Source organism: Trypanosoma cruzi, genomic scaffold, assembly GCF_000209065.1.
Source record: "Trypanosoma cruzi strain CL Brener 1047053516619 genomic scaffold, whole genome shotgun sequence".
NCBI classification, from domain to species: Eukaryota; Euglenozoa; class Kinetoplastea; order Trypanosomatida; family Trypanosomatidae; genus Trypanosoma; species Trypanosoma cruzi.
The window spans coordinates 1-14,338 of record NW_001849261.1 but is presented as its reverse complement, the minus strand read 5'-3'; the positions used below and the strand labels follow the sequence as shown (position 1 = coordinate 14,338).

General features: G+C 49.6%; 4 protein-coding genes and 13 non-coding genes across 17 annotated transcripts, besides 17 other annotated features; 7 read left to right on the top strand and 10 right to left on the bottom strand.

Annotated features, from left to right (window-relative positions):
* Tc00.1047053508043.40 (kinesin, putative) lies at window positions 1-1,897 on the top strand (the record flags this gene model as incomplete). The annotated part of the gene is made up of 1 exon (XM_802821.1): window positions 1-1,897. A coding segment is annotated over one exon (1,897 nt), but the record flags the coding sequence as incomplete, so codon positions are not given.
* Window positions 1-14,338: a sequence feature (heterozygous, non-Esmeraldo-like haplotype).
* Window positions 1,931-1,955: a microsatellite.
* Window positions 2,803-2,841: a microsatellite.
* Window positions 2,889-2,920: a microsatellite.
* Window positions 2,983-3,026: a sequence feature (A-rich).
* Window positions 3,356-3,396: a sequence feature (T-rich).
* Window positions 3,477-3,523: a microsatellite.
* Window positions 3,536-3,645: a microsatellite.
* Window positions 3,993-4,039: a microsatellite.
* Tc00.1047053508043.30 (ubiquitin-activating enzyme E1, putative) lies at window positions 4,068-7,184 on the top strand (the record flags this gene model as incomplete). Its single annotated transcript, XM_802820.1, has 1 exon — window positions 4,068-7,184. One exon carries the CDS (start codon window positions 4,068-4,070, stop codon window positions 7,182-7,184), a length of 3,117 nt encoding a protein of 1,038 aa, XP_807913.1.
* Window positions 7,203-7,223: a microsatellite.
* Window positions 7,222-7,275: a sequence feature (CT-rich).
* Window positions 7,389-7,499: a sequence feature (T-rich).
* On the top strand, window positions 7,804-9,054 carry Tc00.1047053508043.20 (metallo-beta-lactamase-like protein, putative; the record flags this gene model as incomplete). The annotated part of the gene is made up of 1 exon (XM_802819.1): window positions 7,804-9,054. The coding sequence occupies one exon, from the start codon at window positions 7,804-7,806 to the stop codon at window positions 9,052-9,054; it is 1,251 nt and encodes a 416-aa protein (XP_807912.1).
* Window positions 7,830-7,868: a microsatellite.
* Window positions 9,069-9,093: a microsatellite.
* Window positions 9,650-9,792, bottom strand: Tc00.1047053508043.24. Its single transcript, XR_008255499.1, has one exon. It is a non-coding gene; the product is annotated as a small nuclear RNA (snRNA) U3 (small nuclear RNA).
* On the top strand, window positions 9,891-9,962 carry Tc00.1047053508043.23. Its single transcript has one exon. It is a non-coding gene; the product is annotated as a tRNA-Arg (tRNA).
* On the bottom strand, window positions 10,004-10,076 carry Tc00.1047053508043.22. The gene has a single exon. It is a non-coding gene; the product is annotated as a tRNA-Lys (tRNA).
* Window positions 10,266-10,485, bottom strand: Tc00.1047053508043.21. Its single transcript, XR_008255498.1, has one exon. It is a non-coding gene; the product is annotated as a Signal Recognition Particle (SRP) RNA, 7SL (transcript).
* On the bottom strand, window positions 10,554-10,625 carry Tc00.1047053508043.19. The gene has a single exon. It is a non-coding gene; the product is annotated as a tRNA-Arg (tRNA).
* Tc00.1047053508043.18 lies at window positions 10,713-10,784 on the top strand. The gene has a single exon. It is a non-coding gene; the product is annotated as a tRNA-Thr (tRNA).
* Tc00.1047053508043.17 lies at window positions 10,850-10,931 on the top strand. Its single transcript has one exon. It is a non-coding gene; the product is annotated as a tRNA-Leu (tRNA).
* Tc00.1047053508043.16 lies at window positions 10,972-11,043 on the bottom strand. Its single transcript has one exon. It is a non-coding gene; the product is annotated as a tRNA-Gly (tRNA).
* On the bottom strand, window positions 11,143-11,203 carry Tc00.1047053508043.15. The gene has a single exon (XR_008255497.1). It is a non-coding gene; the product is annotated as a small nuclear RNA (snRNA) U1 (small nuclear RNA).
* On the bottom strand, window positions 11,269-11,341 carry Tc00.1047053508043.14. Its single transcript has one exon. It is a non-coding gene; the product is annotated as a tRNA-Lys (tRNA).
* Window positions 11,413-11,485, bottom strand: Tc00.1047053508043.13. The gene has a single exon. It is a non-coding gene; the product is annotated as a tRNA-Val (tRNA).
* Tc00.1047053508043.12 lies at window positions 11,549-11,620 on the bottom strand. The gene has a single exon. It is a non-coding gene; the product is annotated as a tRNA-Gln (tRNA).
* Tc00.1047053508043.11 lies at window positions 11,706-11,779 on the top strand. The gene has a single exon. It is a non-coding gene; the product is annotated as a tRNA-Ile (tRNA).
* Window positions 12,089-12,281: a mobile genetic element.
* Window positions 12,588-12,608: a microsatellite.
* Window positions 13,297-13,372: a microsatellite.
* Window positions 13,492-14,338, bottom strand: Tc00.1047053508043.10 (trans-sialidase, putative; the record flags this gene model as incomplete). Its single annotated transcript, XM_802818.1, has 1 exon — window positions 13,492-14,338. A coding segment is annotated over one exon (847 nt), but the record flags the coding sequence as incomplete, so codon positions are not given.

Here is a 14,338-nt window from a genome sequence, read left to right as displayed (position 1 = left end):
CAAGGCACAGTTCGAGTTTGACGCCAGTCTGTGGTCTATCCCGCCAGAGCACCGCATAGTGCACACTTTTCACGACACGAAACGCAGTGACTATGCGACGCAAAAGGATGTGTATGAACTTATCGGGAAGGATCTTGTGCCGCACGTGTTTGATGGATTTAACAGCTGCATTCTTACGTATGGACAGACCGGAAGTGGCAAGACGTATACAATGATGGGTCTATACGATCCCAATGCGTCGTGTGGGGGTGACGGGGAAGAAGGTATTATACCACGTGTTTCAAATGATTTGTTTTTAATTCTCACCACTAAACAAGCGGAAGAGGCAAAGAAAACTGAACTGCATGACCGTGTGCGGTTCCGCGTTGAGGTGAGCTTTGTGGAAATTTACATGGAGCGTGTGCGGGACCTACTGGATCCCGCACTGAAGAACTCGAAGGGTAATGAGAAGCTGCAGGACGCTCGGATTCGTCAGGATCCATACAGTGGGCCCTTTGTGGAGGGTGTGACAAAATACCAGGTGGAGAACTGGGCACAGTGTTGTTTGCTTCTGGAACGTGGCTCCATGCATCGAACGACGTGCGCCACGGCGGTACACAATCAGTCTAGCCGCAGTCATGCCATATTTCAGTTGACGGTCATTCAGGAACAGACAATACCTGCGAAGGACCGATACTCACGGCCGACCGTGCGTTGCCGGGCAGGACGCATCAATCTTGTCGACCTCGCAGGCTCGGAGCGCGGTGGGTTCCAGGACTACGTGAAGGAGTCCGCGGCGATTAACACATCTTTGTTGGCTCTCCGTCGTGTGATTGACAATCTGACAGAGCGGCAGAATATCCTTATGGAACAAGCAAAGGCGGAAATAACCGGGGCATACTATCAAGAGCGTACATTGCCGCAAGTCCCCTTCCGCGATAGCGTGCTGACGTGGTTGCTCAGTGACAGTATTGGGGGCAACGCGCGTACCACCATGGTGGCGACACTCAGTCCACTTGTGAAGAACTACGGTGACACTCTCGCAACCCTGCAGTGGAGCAGTAAAGCTCGAAACCTAGTGACGCTTGTGAAAGTGAATGACCCCTTGACGACGGTGACGGGCGGCATGGCAAACAAGGCTGGTGAGTTACACAATGCGGTGCGCATTCAACGACAGAACATGGACTCGCTGCGGGAGTCCCTGCGGCAAAAGCAGGAATTTGCAGAGCAACTAGAAAGGGAATCTCGATCCATGACGCGTCAGACGACGAAAAACAAGGAGGTACTGAGTAGTGTCATGCGGCAGTTCAACGCCGCCACCGTCCAACGCGCCCTGCATCGCGCTGTGTGGAAGAAAAATATGAACGTTTTGAAGGCTCATCATGATAAGCTTACTAGTCAGCTCTGCGAGAGAAATAAGGAGGTGGAAAACGTCTACATGAAGCAGTCCGCCGTGAAGGAGGAAATGGCAGCGCTGCAGCAGAAGTTAGGGGAGGAGCGTCAACGCGAGGAAGAACTACGTGTGATGATTGCGGAGAGGGAGAGCAAAGACGATGCTGCGGAGAGTGTTTTTACTGCTTTGGAGGCAGAGTACAATGCCGCGCTGAAACAATTACGTACAGATGTGATTACGCAAGGAGACGCTGCGGATGCGCATTCTGAACTGCCAAGTGCCCGACGGCGCGTTGATGCGGCCCGGCAGAATGTCGACGAAACCAACCAGAAGGCTGACATGATGGAAGCAAAGATTAAGGAAAGCAAACAGAGAAGCTGGCGCGAGAAGATTGCGCAAGATGAACGAGATGCCATGGAACTGCGAAGTGAACGCAACGAGTTGCAGCGCAAATTAGACGACCTGCGATCGCAACAGGAAGAGTTGCGCACGGCATTGAAGAAGAGGAATAAGGGGAGAAAGTGATGAGGCCGGGGGATTCAGTGTAATTGAGAGCGGGTGTTTGTGTGTGTGTGTGTGTGTGCATTAATCATGCTGAGGTGCGTTAAGGGCACGGAGGTGAGTTGTATGTGTGTGACGCCTCCTGTGTTGTCATGGTTTTCACAGCGAGGGGACCCATGGTAACATGCAAAAGAAGAGGAGACGAGAAACACCGAAGGAAAGGAATGAAATGCATGGAAGGGCCGGGGAAGGGGGAAACACAAATAAGGCACACGAGATAATTGAAATAGGGTGAATTACATGTTGATCGACATTTTTTTTTTTTGTCTCTACTGAAGCCAACGGCGTGAGGATTGTTTTGATGCCAGCATGGAGTGGGTGGTTAGAATTGTTTGTTTGCTCGTTGGTTGGTTTTGCGCTTCATGGGCTCCCACATGTTTCATTCGTTGGAGTCGTTCCACCGCCACCACAGGCGCATTGACCCCTTCTTCAGCGTTACTGTTACGGCCATGCCGCTTTGGCATGCATGGGCTGCAGAGTGAATGGGCAGCCGAGAGGGAGTGGAGGGGCAGGAACGGTCTGGGGGTTGAGAAATGGAGGAGACCTCACGTGTCGCCCGTCTTATTAACGCAAAGAAAGTGCTGATGGTGTAGAGGACAGCAGAAAAATGCGGTAATTAAAAAAATTGAGGGAAGGAGGAAGGGCTAAAGGGTGGAAGGTCTGTGGGAAATTGCGAGTATTTGCCATGAAACAGTGGAAAAGGCCGAATAGAAAAAATATGAGAGTCAGGAAACATGAGTGCACGAGCCGTGTACGCAAAAACTCACATACGCTGAAGTAGAGAGGTTGGGAGAGAGAGAGAGGCAAAATACCTCTTATACGTATATATTTGTATGCATGCATATAATACCATCTTCCTATTGGCATACACACACATACATTTATATATACATACGTGCATACATACACAAAAATACAAATACGCAATGGTGTGATTTGAACTACTTCTCGAAGGTTTTTTTTTCTTTTTTTTTTTTTTTTTTTTTTCCTGCAGTAGATAAAAAAAAAAAAATCCTTTGTTTTATGTTTGTTATTTGTAGGAGTAGTAGTCTTTATTCTGTATTTTTTTTTTTTTTAATTTTTCCTTTTTTTTCCCCCTCCTTCTCCACACACAGTGTGTATCTGTGGAGGATGGGGGGGGGGGGGGGAAAGAAAAATCTTTTCTCAGAATAGAGTCGATTTTTGGTGCTGCTGATTTATATTTTCTGCTTGCGTAGTGGTGGTGGAGCTTTTTTTTTTTTGTTTTCTCATTTTCCACGGGGCAGTAATGACTGTTTATATTTGACTGCTGCGACCACCGTTTTTTTTTTTTTTTCCTCACCCTTTTGTTCCTGCTTGCCTCACTTGGCGCCACTGCTGGTGGTGGTGATATGGGAGTTGGGGGGTGGAGGGATGGTGCTGAGGTGAGAATGCGCAAACAACAAGAAAAAAACAAAAAAGAAAAAAGAAAGAAGGAAAAGAAACGGAAAAAGAGGGGGGAGAAATAGAGATAGAGAAAGCCGGAGATGAATTCTGTAAATGTCTGCGTGTACGCATGCCTTCCTTTTTTTTTTATTTTTTCCTTTTATTTATTTATTTATTTTTTTTTTTCGCACCGAATTTCATACATGTGTGTGCGACGGTACATGCCCTGTAGGCAGACGCACTGCACATTCATGTGTGCATGCAATCCATCTATGCATGCATGCATATATAAATATATGTATTTATGCCTCTTTATTTTCCCACTCTTCTTTTTATTTGTATCGAATGTGTGCAATGGCCCTGAATGCCTTTGAGAGAGACATCTTTATTACAGAGAAAGAAGCGACAACAACAAATCACCCAACCAATTAACAAGAAAAAAAAACAAGGTGATCATAGGGAGAGGCTGGGGGGGAAAGAAGGATAAATATCAAGGACGCACAATACGTGGGTGGCGAGGAGAGGGAGAAGGAGCCAGTGATTATCGTAGGCTAATATCCACGTTTTTTTTTTCCTTTTCTTCTTTTCAGAACTTCTCAAAGCGGGTTTTGCCGTTGAATTGGGAGGGTGCAGAAGAAGAAGAAGCAAAACACACACAACAACAACAACAACAACAACAACAACAACAACAACAAAAACAACGTGGGAGAAATAAAGGGGTTTGGGCGAAATGAAGCACGAGGAGGAGAAGCGTCAGCTGTACAACCGGCAGGAGTATGTTGTGGGCGTCGAGACGCAGGCAAAGTACGGCAGCACGGATGTTCTTGTTGTTGGTGCCTGTGGGCTTGGGGCGGAGATTGTGAAGAATCTCGCGCTCACTGGCGTTCGCTCCATCAAAATTATGGACAGTGGTACCGCAATTCTGCAGGATCTGGGCACGAACTTTTTCTTGACCCCCCAAGACGTCGGCCAACCGCGGGCGGATGTGGTGGCGCGTAGGGCGCAGGAATTGAATCGTTTCGTCCATATCACCGCCGTGACGAGTCCGCTGCACGAGGTGATCCCAGACGTCCACGTTGTGGTTTTCGTGAACCAACGCACCACCGCGCTCGTCGGCGAAAATGCACTTGCACGGAAGCATGACGTGAAGTTTGTGGCGTGTGAAAGCCGTGGCATCGTGGGATGCGTGTTTGTGGATGCGGGACCGTCCTTCAGCGTTTTGGACCCCGATGGCGAGGAGACGGTCTCCTGCATCGTGACGAGCGTCTCGCGCGACGGCGTCGTCTCTTTGCATGAGGACAAGAAGCATGAGTGCGAGGTTGGGAGCCATATCTTCTTTACCGGCGTTGTGTCACCTGCCGCCGTGAACGCCGACATTGACCCGTCCACGATTCATGGCCGCTGTCAAAGTGCCGCCTCTCCGTTACTGAAGTTGTTTGAAGTGGCGGAAGTCATATCCCCTTTCATTCTGCGTCTGAAGGATTTTGAGGCGGCAGTGGGAAATAGCCCCATTGAGGTCGGCACCGGCGCCTACCTTCACACAACAAAGCGACACGTACTCATGGGATTTAAGGACTTGGAGCAAAGTGTTGCCGATCCGACGTTTGTCTCCATCTTTGATAGTGAAGAGAAAGTGAATGCCCCAGCTACGTTGCACGCATTGTTTCGTGCCCTGCATGATCATGGCACATTGCCAACAACACCCACGGAAGTGAACAGTCTGTTGAATTTGGCAGAGGCATACCACAGCAGCTGCAACAGTGGCCATCTCGATGTGGAATTTTCCAAGAAGGCTCTTTCCGTGATTCATGGCAATCTGAACCCAATGGCGTGCCTGATTGCAGGCATCGCTTCACAGGAAGTGCTCAAGGTGTGCAGTGGCAAGTTTACACCCATACAGCAGTGGCTGTATTATGATGCAAGGGAGTTGCTTGTGGCTCGTGGCGAGGTCGCAGAAGCGGATCTTCGTCCCCCATCCCCGACGGGCAGCCGATATGACAAACAGATTGCTGTTCTTGGGGCGGCGTTTCAGTCATACTTATCGAAGCAGCGGGCCTTCATCATTGGTGCCGGGGCGCTGGGTTGCGAGCTCATCAAGAACGCTGCATGCATGGGTTTTGGAGGCATCTCCATTACAGACATGGACAGCATTGAGATCAGTAACCTTTCGCGCCAGTTTCTATTTCGTAACAGTCACATTGGGCAGCACAAGTCACGGGTGGCGGGTGAGGCGGCGATGGCTATTAACCATGACCTGCATGTGACCTCCTTTGTGGAGAAGGTTTCAGTCGAGACGGAGGGTATCTTTAATGAAGCCTTTTGGGACTCTCACGCGGTTGTACTAAACGCTTTGGACAATGTACAGAGCCGCAAGTATGTGGATAGTCGTTGTCTCTTTTACAAGAAGCCACTTTTTGAGAGTGGGACGCTGGGGACAAAGTGCAATGTGCAGTGTATCATTCCATACTGTACGGAGAGCTACAGCAGCAGCCATGACCCACCAGAGAAGGCGATTCCGCTCTGCACCTTGAAGAACTTCCCCAATGCCATTGAGCACACAATTCAGTGGGCACGTGACAACTTTCATGTTCTCTTTACCAATACGCCCGAGGAGGTTAATTCATACCTGCAGGACCCGACCACTTTTGCGGCAAATCTGGAGCGTGATCCTGCCACCAAAACAATGGCATTAAAAGCGGTTCGGGATGCGCTGTTGCGGTGGCCGATGGACGCAGCGGATTGCGTACGGATCGCGCGAAGGCTGTATCACGAGTACTTCAGTGATGCCTTCCGACAGTTGCTCTACAACATTCCGATCGACAAGCGCAATGAAAATGGCGAGCTTTTTTGGAGCGGTGCGAAAAAGCCGCCAACCCCGCAGGAGTTTTCACCCGATTCAGAGTTGAGCATGTCGTTTGTTTACCACTGTGCCTACTTGCTTGCGTGTGTGTACGGTCTGCCACCATTCACGCTTTCCCGAGCGGATGTGGCGCGTGTGGCGGGGGAGACAAGTGTTCCAGAGTTTGTTCCGCGTCAAGCCGTCTTTGCAACCAGTGAAGCGGAGAAGGAGGAATCTGTGGCAAATCTTGCTGCTGAAATTGGCTTGCAGGATCTGCCGCCGGTGAGTGAGTTTCATGGGCGTCGCATGGTTCCCGAGTTCTTTGAGAAGGACGACCCGACCAACCATCATGTGGAGTATATCACAGCCTGTTCCAACATGCGTGCCGTCGCATACAACATTCCTCCTGCGGATGTCCATCATACAAAGCGCATTGCAGGGAAAATTATTCCAGCAATGGTGACAACCACAGCATTGGTCACGGGTCTGGTTGGATTGGAGGTACTCAAACGTCTTCTCATGACCCAACGGCAAGAGAGGAGTGGGATGCCGGCCAATGCGGTTCCCACGTATGAAGAGATACAGAAACAGCTTAGCATATACCGCAATGCCTTTGTGAACATTGCACTGCCTTTTATTGCCTTTTCTGATCCCATCATTGCCTCTGGGGCGACATACCCGTTACCGGATGGCACTTCTGTTCGCTGGGGTATTTGGGACCGTATTGATGTGAATGAGGGACGCGATCTGACTGTGCAGGAGTTGGTCACTGTGCTCGAGAGCCGTTACCAGGTGGAACTTTTCATCATTGCCCTCGCAAGTGGAAAGATAATTTACTCCCAATTTGGCAACACGAAGGACCGTGTCAAGCCTGTCTCCACTGTGGTTCTGGAGAAGGGAGAGCAACTGCAGGACGGAGAGGACTGTTGCTGTCTGGTCGCAACGGGTAGTATCAGTGATGTCGACGTGGATATACCCGTGATTCGCTACCGTTTCCGCAACTTTTAAGGTCGCCAATGAAGTCACAATGAATGAATGAATGAATGAGGGAGAAAGGGGGGAAAAAAAAAAGAGAGAGAGAGAGAGAGAGACAGAGAGACAGTGCGATTTCTTTTTTTTTTTGCTTGTTGTTTGTTTAAGTGTCCGTGTGGTTTTGTGAATGTATGGAGGAGGATATGAGAGGCGGGGTAAGAGTGTGACGGGACCCCAGGCGAAAATAGTACAAGAGGAAGGGGAAAAAAAGGAAAAAAAAAAAAAAATAATAATAGAAAATCAATCAAGAGGACGGAGGGATGCGGGAATGAAAAGAAAAGAGGCGAAAGGGGGACGTTGTTTGTAGCACGTGTGAGGCGTGTGCGGGGCATATGGGATGCACAGGCCAAATGAAACCGAAATAATGCGGGGAAATTTGAGGGAGGAAAAGAATGAATTGAAGGGCGTGCAGGGGCCTCCTGCTTGTGAAAGCCATCACGCATTTTACTAAATGTGGGCCTGCTCCAAAGACTTTTAAACGTGCGACTTTCTTTATAAACCTCCTTAAAAAAAAATAATAATTGGTGTTTGTTTTCCTTGGTGCAGTGGTGGCGTTGGGAGAACCCTTTTGTCGTTGTTGCTGTTTTTGTGGGCGATGACATCTCTGTCGCCGGGTGCATGCACACAAACTCATACACACACACACACACACACACACACCCCTCGTCTCTTCCTCCCCTTCTTCTGTTTCTTCTCTCACTTCCACACGTATGTACTCCCTTCCTTTTTGTGTGTCGATGTATGGTTCCTTACAGCGACGGTGGCGATGCGTTTCACTGTGGGTTCACGCTGTGGCTACAGCCCCAACCTCACCTCGCTTACAAACCAATTCAACCGCAGTGAGCGACTCCGCAAGTGGGGCAGCGTAGGTTCTTCGCCGGGGGTCCCACGCATTCCACGACTGGAAGCCAAGTCCATCGCCATTCTGCACGAGTCGCCAAAGGTGTTGTTGGCTGGACGGAATCACTGCAATAACTTTGATAGCAATCAGTACATGCTGATTAATAAGGCCACAAAACAGTGTATGCTGATTGACGCTGCCGATGACTGGCCGGACGATTGGGCCGCCTTCATTGCGTCTTCCTCTCTCAGACTGACGAACATCTTTCTTACTCACTGTCATATTGACAATATCATCAACTTGAATGCTTTTCTGAGCATCTGTGGACGACAGCAACAAGAAGAAAAAATGGATGGAGAGGGCAGGGGAGATGTTGATTGGGAAAACGGGGAGAGTGATGGGAGTGAAAAAATTGGTCTTATATGGTGTGCTGCAGAGGAGTGTTGGGTGCAAAATTTTGGGCGTGCGTGCGAACGTTACCGCCGATTTGAAGAAATGCATTTAACGTTGCCCATGATGCGCCGGAACCTTTACACACCCCGACACGTGAAGGACACAGCGACATTTGGTTTATCTGATCCGGGTAATGGTAGGAATGGGTACTTTCGACGGAAAGACATGTTACTTTCAACTGCAACGAATCGGGCTTCGTCGTTTATCGACTTTGGGGATGGTGTGCTGCTGTATTACATCTTCTCCCCAGGCCATTCACCAGGCCACATGATGCTGCACGCACCCACAGAAAAGCTCCTCTTCACCGGAGACCTTCTTTTTTACAGCAAAGTGGGCCGCGTGGACTTACCATGGGCGACAGGAGCCCGCCTTGCCGAGAGCCTGCGTTTGTTTGAGGCCATGCCGGATAACACTGTCGTGTTGCCTGGTCACGGACGCATGACAACGCTGGGAAGGGAGCGGCGGGAAAATAGGGCGCTGCAACAGTGTTACCAGCGGCAGGAGATTGGGCAGCAGGAGGTTTCTGTAGGATTCAATGAGGGTTATCTTTAATTTGGTGCAAGCAAACACACACACACACGCACACACGCAAGGGCCCTTCACATCTGGGCGCATGTTTTTTTTTTTTCATTTTTGGCGTCTTGTTTCTTTGTAAAAAAAAAACAAAAAAAACAATAACGTGGCATTCTTCCCGCCCCTGTCGACATTGTTCGTCAGTGCCAACTGCCGCTGCTCTCCACGCGGCTACAGTTCTCCTTTTTGTTTTACCTATTTTTGCCTTTTTATATATATTCATGGGAATTGCCGCGAAGGGGCAGTTTGTGCGGAGACGGAAGGGGAACAAGTTTAGGTCACAGTAGAAGATGGGTTTTCCTGGGGTCCTATTTTAAATCACCGAACCGGCAAGAAGAACTCACTCGCGGTGTGTCTTAAATAGGTGTTTCAATTATTGCGTGTGTGCCGCATTGGCTTCACACCATTTCCGTAAAGGAACATCGAGGCGCCTACGAGCCCGTCTTGTTGATTCAGTTTAGGCGGGAGAGAAGGGAAATAGTATGTCATCCTTTTTTTCTTTTTCCCAAAAGTTTGAGAAGTAGGCAAGCGCACCTCAAAAACGAAGGCGAAACAAGAACAACAGCAAAAAGGAGATCCTTCTGGAACCAGCTCCTGCCGTTCATCGAAACGCTCTCCGGGCGGAGCCAGCAACCGTCATCATCAGGATTTGAAACTCGGTTATTTTTCAATTAAGAGGTTGTACTCATAAAACGATTCTGTTCAGAGTACGGTCTTATTTCCCATGTGGACGCAACCTCTGGAAGTTGCCGATGTGGGGACGCTGTCCATTTTGGGAATCTATTTTTTCTCTGCACAAGGGATTTTGACCGCAAGTCCGTGTGGCTCAATGGAAGAGCATCTGACTACGGATCAGAGGGTTGCAGGTTCGAATCCTGTCACGGATGACTTTTAGAAGATGTTTTTCTTTTTTAAAGAAAAAAAAAAACACCCCCCGTGGGGATCGAACCCACGACCACACGGTTAAGAGCCGTGCGCTCTACCGACTGAGCTAGAAGGGCCTCACCAAAAAATGTGTGAGATTGTTTTGGAGATATTTTGTCGTTCTGAACTCCATACGGCTTTTGGGATCTCTGGTAAAATTCGAAAGTCTCATTGTCAAGCCGGAGTGCGTGCATGTCAAACGTGCACCATTAGAGACTCTGTAACCTCCTTGTGCGAGGGGCTTGGATATCCGAGCGGCGAAAGTGTGGACAAGCGAAAGCTCTGCTGCGTAGACTTGGTGTTCTGCTTGGCTGCGCGTCGGTTCCAATCATGAAAGTGCCACTGAAGAGAGGCTCCTTCAAACCGTTAAAGCCAAGGAAACGTGTCAGGCCGGGAACGGAGCAGCTCACCTTGCGCGCGTTGCCGTTGCAGAAGCACACCGAGGAGCAAGTCAGGTCTTCTCGCCCCATGCGTCGTCGCGAGGCGATCCTTTTTTTTTTTTTAAATTTCCAGCGCAGAACTGCCCCTAGTAAAAAAAATAGGGGGAAAGAAAACGATCCCGGCAGGACTCGAACCTGCAACCCTCAGATCCGAAGTCTGATGCGCTTCCATTGCGCCACGAGATCGACGCGCACAAAGCGAACATTCTCCGTTGAAGCCATTCATCATCCAAATACATCGCTTAAACGGTGAGTGTCTCTCGTGGCAGACGAGGCCTCGTAGCACAGTGGCAGTGCACTGGTCTTGTAAACCAGGGGTCCCGAGTTCAATTCTCGGCGGGGCCTTTTCCTTTCTCAGCAATTCGGAAAACCATTTTTGAGCTAATGCAAAACTCGGACAACCACGCCGAGGCAAGATGGTCGAGTGGTCTAAGACGTGACGTTCAGGTCGTCATCTCTCCGGAGGCGTGGGTTCAAACCCCACTCTTGTCAACTTTTTCCTCCTTCGCAAAAAAGAATAGGAGGAAAAGGTTGCAATCGCCGGGAGTCGAACCCGGGTCACCCGCTTGGAAGGCGGGGATCTTAACCGTTGGACCACGATTGCCGCACGTCTCCGCTTCTTGACGTGAAAAAAAGAGAAAAATCCATGTGTAATTGTGACGCGTTAAGCGTTTATTGAGGAGTTTTGATTGCGGTAACGATTAACTCACCTGCAGTGCGTCATCAAGAAAGCGCCAAGTTCGCAGTAAATTTTGCGCAGGATCACGTTTCGATGATCCTTTCCTTTTTTCTTTTTCCCAGCACAGCGAGAGAAAAATACAATAAAAAACACCCCCCGTGGGGATCGAACCCACGACCACACGGTTAAGAGCCGTGCGCTCTACCGACTGAGCTAGAAGGGCTTCGGCGTCGACTCTTTCCCACCACACACACAAAGCAAATAAAGACCTTTTTGGAAGCTCTTGGAAAACGATACGCGGGGCGGGGTTCGAACCCGCGACTTTCTGCGTGTAAAGCAGACATCATAACCACTAGATCACCCACGCCCTCCCAAAGCGAATTCATTTATTTTACCGTCCGAATGAAATATTTCCTCAAACAAAAAAACGTGGTCCTACCAGGATTCGAACCTGGGTTTTCGGATTCAAAGTCCGAAGTGATAACCACTACACTATAGGACCGCCATCGCCGCACGACAAAAAAAGATAGATAGCTGAAAAAATGCGCACAATATTCGAAACAGCGAAACTCTTTCCGCGGTTTCACGCTCCTGTGGTCTAGTTGGTTAGGACGTTGGTCTTATGAGCCGAATATCGCGGGTTCGAGCCCCGCCAGGAGCAAAGTTTTATTTCTAGACGCTGTTGAGAAATCGAAGGGAATTGCTTTTCAAAAACTCGAAGTGCTTCTCGCTTGCAGTTAATTTTCCCTTGTTTTTGTTTTTGTTGAGTGTTCGGTTTCCAGTTATTGCGGCTCTTCCAGTCCCCCATGGTTATTGGGAGGATAAAAAGCAACACCTCATACAAGAAAAAGGAGAAACGCAAACACTTATTTCAATTTTACAGATTTTTGCTCAACGTATCCTTTCGAGGTAAGCTGTTTACCAAAATGAAAGAAAGGAATAGTACAGAAACACATATGAAGATGTGTTAATCGCATGAATTCCTTTAGAGGAGCGCGATGGAAGCAACCAAAGGAAACGATAACGTCAAGATGAATATTTTTATTTATGCCGCACCATCCGCCCCCTCTCTTGATTCCCACCGTTGCGGCGGGGTCTTGTGGCTGGAGAGGCCCAAATTCCGCCACTTCGTAAGCTATAAAAATAGGTGTATCCGAATAGAGCGTTCATCATGTCACGAGAGTGGGGCCACCAGAATATATAAATATACACAATATATGCGGAGCAAACAACGAGGGTTTGGCGAACGCACTGCCTCTCCGTTTACTCATTCTCCCTTTCCGTCGTATTTTATTTCCTTCGGAAATTTGGGGATCCGGCCAGCAGCCCAGACGAATAATCCTTCCTTTCGCTTTCCTGTTTGCGTGTGTGTCACAGGCACGGTTTGATTCAAGTGGCATTGGCTCCTCCACGCAACCACATCCTTCCGTTGCCGCATTTGCGGGGCAAGTGAGTTTGGACATCCAGAGCACACACACACACACACACACGGCCGCGACGAGAGGGACGGGGCGCATCCAAGTCCACGGCGCAGTCCTTCACTTCTCTCCGCCCCGACGGAATAGCGCTGCGCCTCGCAGCGGGTCGTGGCGGGTGGCGTCCCACACTCACAACTGAGGCACGGCGCACAAACAATCGTCGTCGCGGACCATCGGTGCCTCTAGCAGAAAAGAAAAAGAAGAAGAAGTGGGGGCGTGTCAGCAGCACAGCCAGCAGAGGAATAATAAAAAGGGACACGGAGACACACGGCGGCAGTGGACACGGCACAGACGGAAAAGAGACTGTAGTGATTTACCGAAACAGAAAAAAAAAAGTGCAAAAAAATTAAAACAAAAAAACAATTGACTCGGCAGATATGCCATTTCACGTGCCACGCAGCACAATACAACCGTGTTCTTGAGTTTATACATACCGCCCGCACACACAAATAAAAAAAGGAATTGTACTCTCCCACCAGCCCACACAACATCCCTCACATTCCATGCGGCATCCGGCCTGCTCCTCCACTCCTCCTTTCGTGCAGTCCGTGGGACGCACAGCAATGAGGCCGGCACCGCGTGTAGGCAAAAAAAGCAACAAAAGAGGGGGAAGTACGTCACTCGTGACGGTGTTTGGCAAGCAACCATTTGGGGGAAAACACACAAATAGGAATGCTGATTATTTCAACAGAGCACCGGCAAACAAAAACAAAAAGAAAAACAGAAAACGAAAGAAAAACCATAAAAAAACAGAAAACCATAAACAAAAACAAAAAGGAACACATGCTTAAAAGAAGAAAAAAAAAAGCCTGCTTGACAAAGTTGGGTGAGTATTGCTGGGAGCTGCACAGTTGTTGTTCCACGAAAAGCCGCCATTCCACTCCTCCCTCACACCTCAGCAGAGAGCCGCGGTGCCCCACAGCCCCAGAAGCAGCAGCAACAACACCCGAGACACACACCCATGCACGGTGCTGTCACCAGTTAGAGCCATGGCCGCCAAGTCGCTCAAATGCCCGTGGTCAAGCAAAACGTCATGGTCCAAGAGCGATGTGGCGTTGGACCCCGATGGGATCTTGGTTTCCCCAGGCGTTGTGCTTTTATTACCCGGCGCGGCATCATCGCCATCCAACACTTCATCATGGCCTTTAGCAGTTTTCGGGTCTGTGCTGGGCTCATGGGCGGCTGTGGCACCGTCCATGGGCGCCACCTCGGTGCTGTGGGATGAGTCGGGGCCGCTGCTCGCACCCACGGCAGTGTGGGGATTTGTGTCCTTCCTCTCCTCGGGGTCAACGGTTTGTTCGTCGCTGGTGGGCGGGGCGGGATGGAATGACGACTTTTCCACGTCCTCTGAAGCATCAGATAGAGTGCTGTGCTGCGGCCAATCTTCAGTGGTTTTCCTCTGCGGAGTGGCGACAGCCGCCTCTTCAGCCTGCTCCGTCATCGGCTGAACCACGCTGAGAGACGAGTGCTCCTGTTCACGTTCAAAGTGATCCTCAGTGGCAGGCACATCGGTTTCACGTACTTTTTGAGGACTGTCTTCTCCCGCTGTTGGAGAGAATGAGGACGCCGAGCCAACACTGCTGGATGCCACTTCTTCCACTTTCCCCTCGGCGGCTGAGGTGGACGAGCCAGCGGGGTCGGTGGAAGATGCCTGCCGGGAACCTGCTGAATGCTTTTCATTTTCCGATTTTTCCGGTGATAAGTCTTGTTTTTGTGGTGATGGTGTGGCGTCTTTTTCAGAG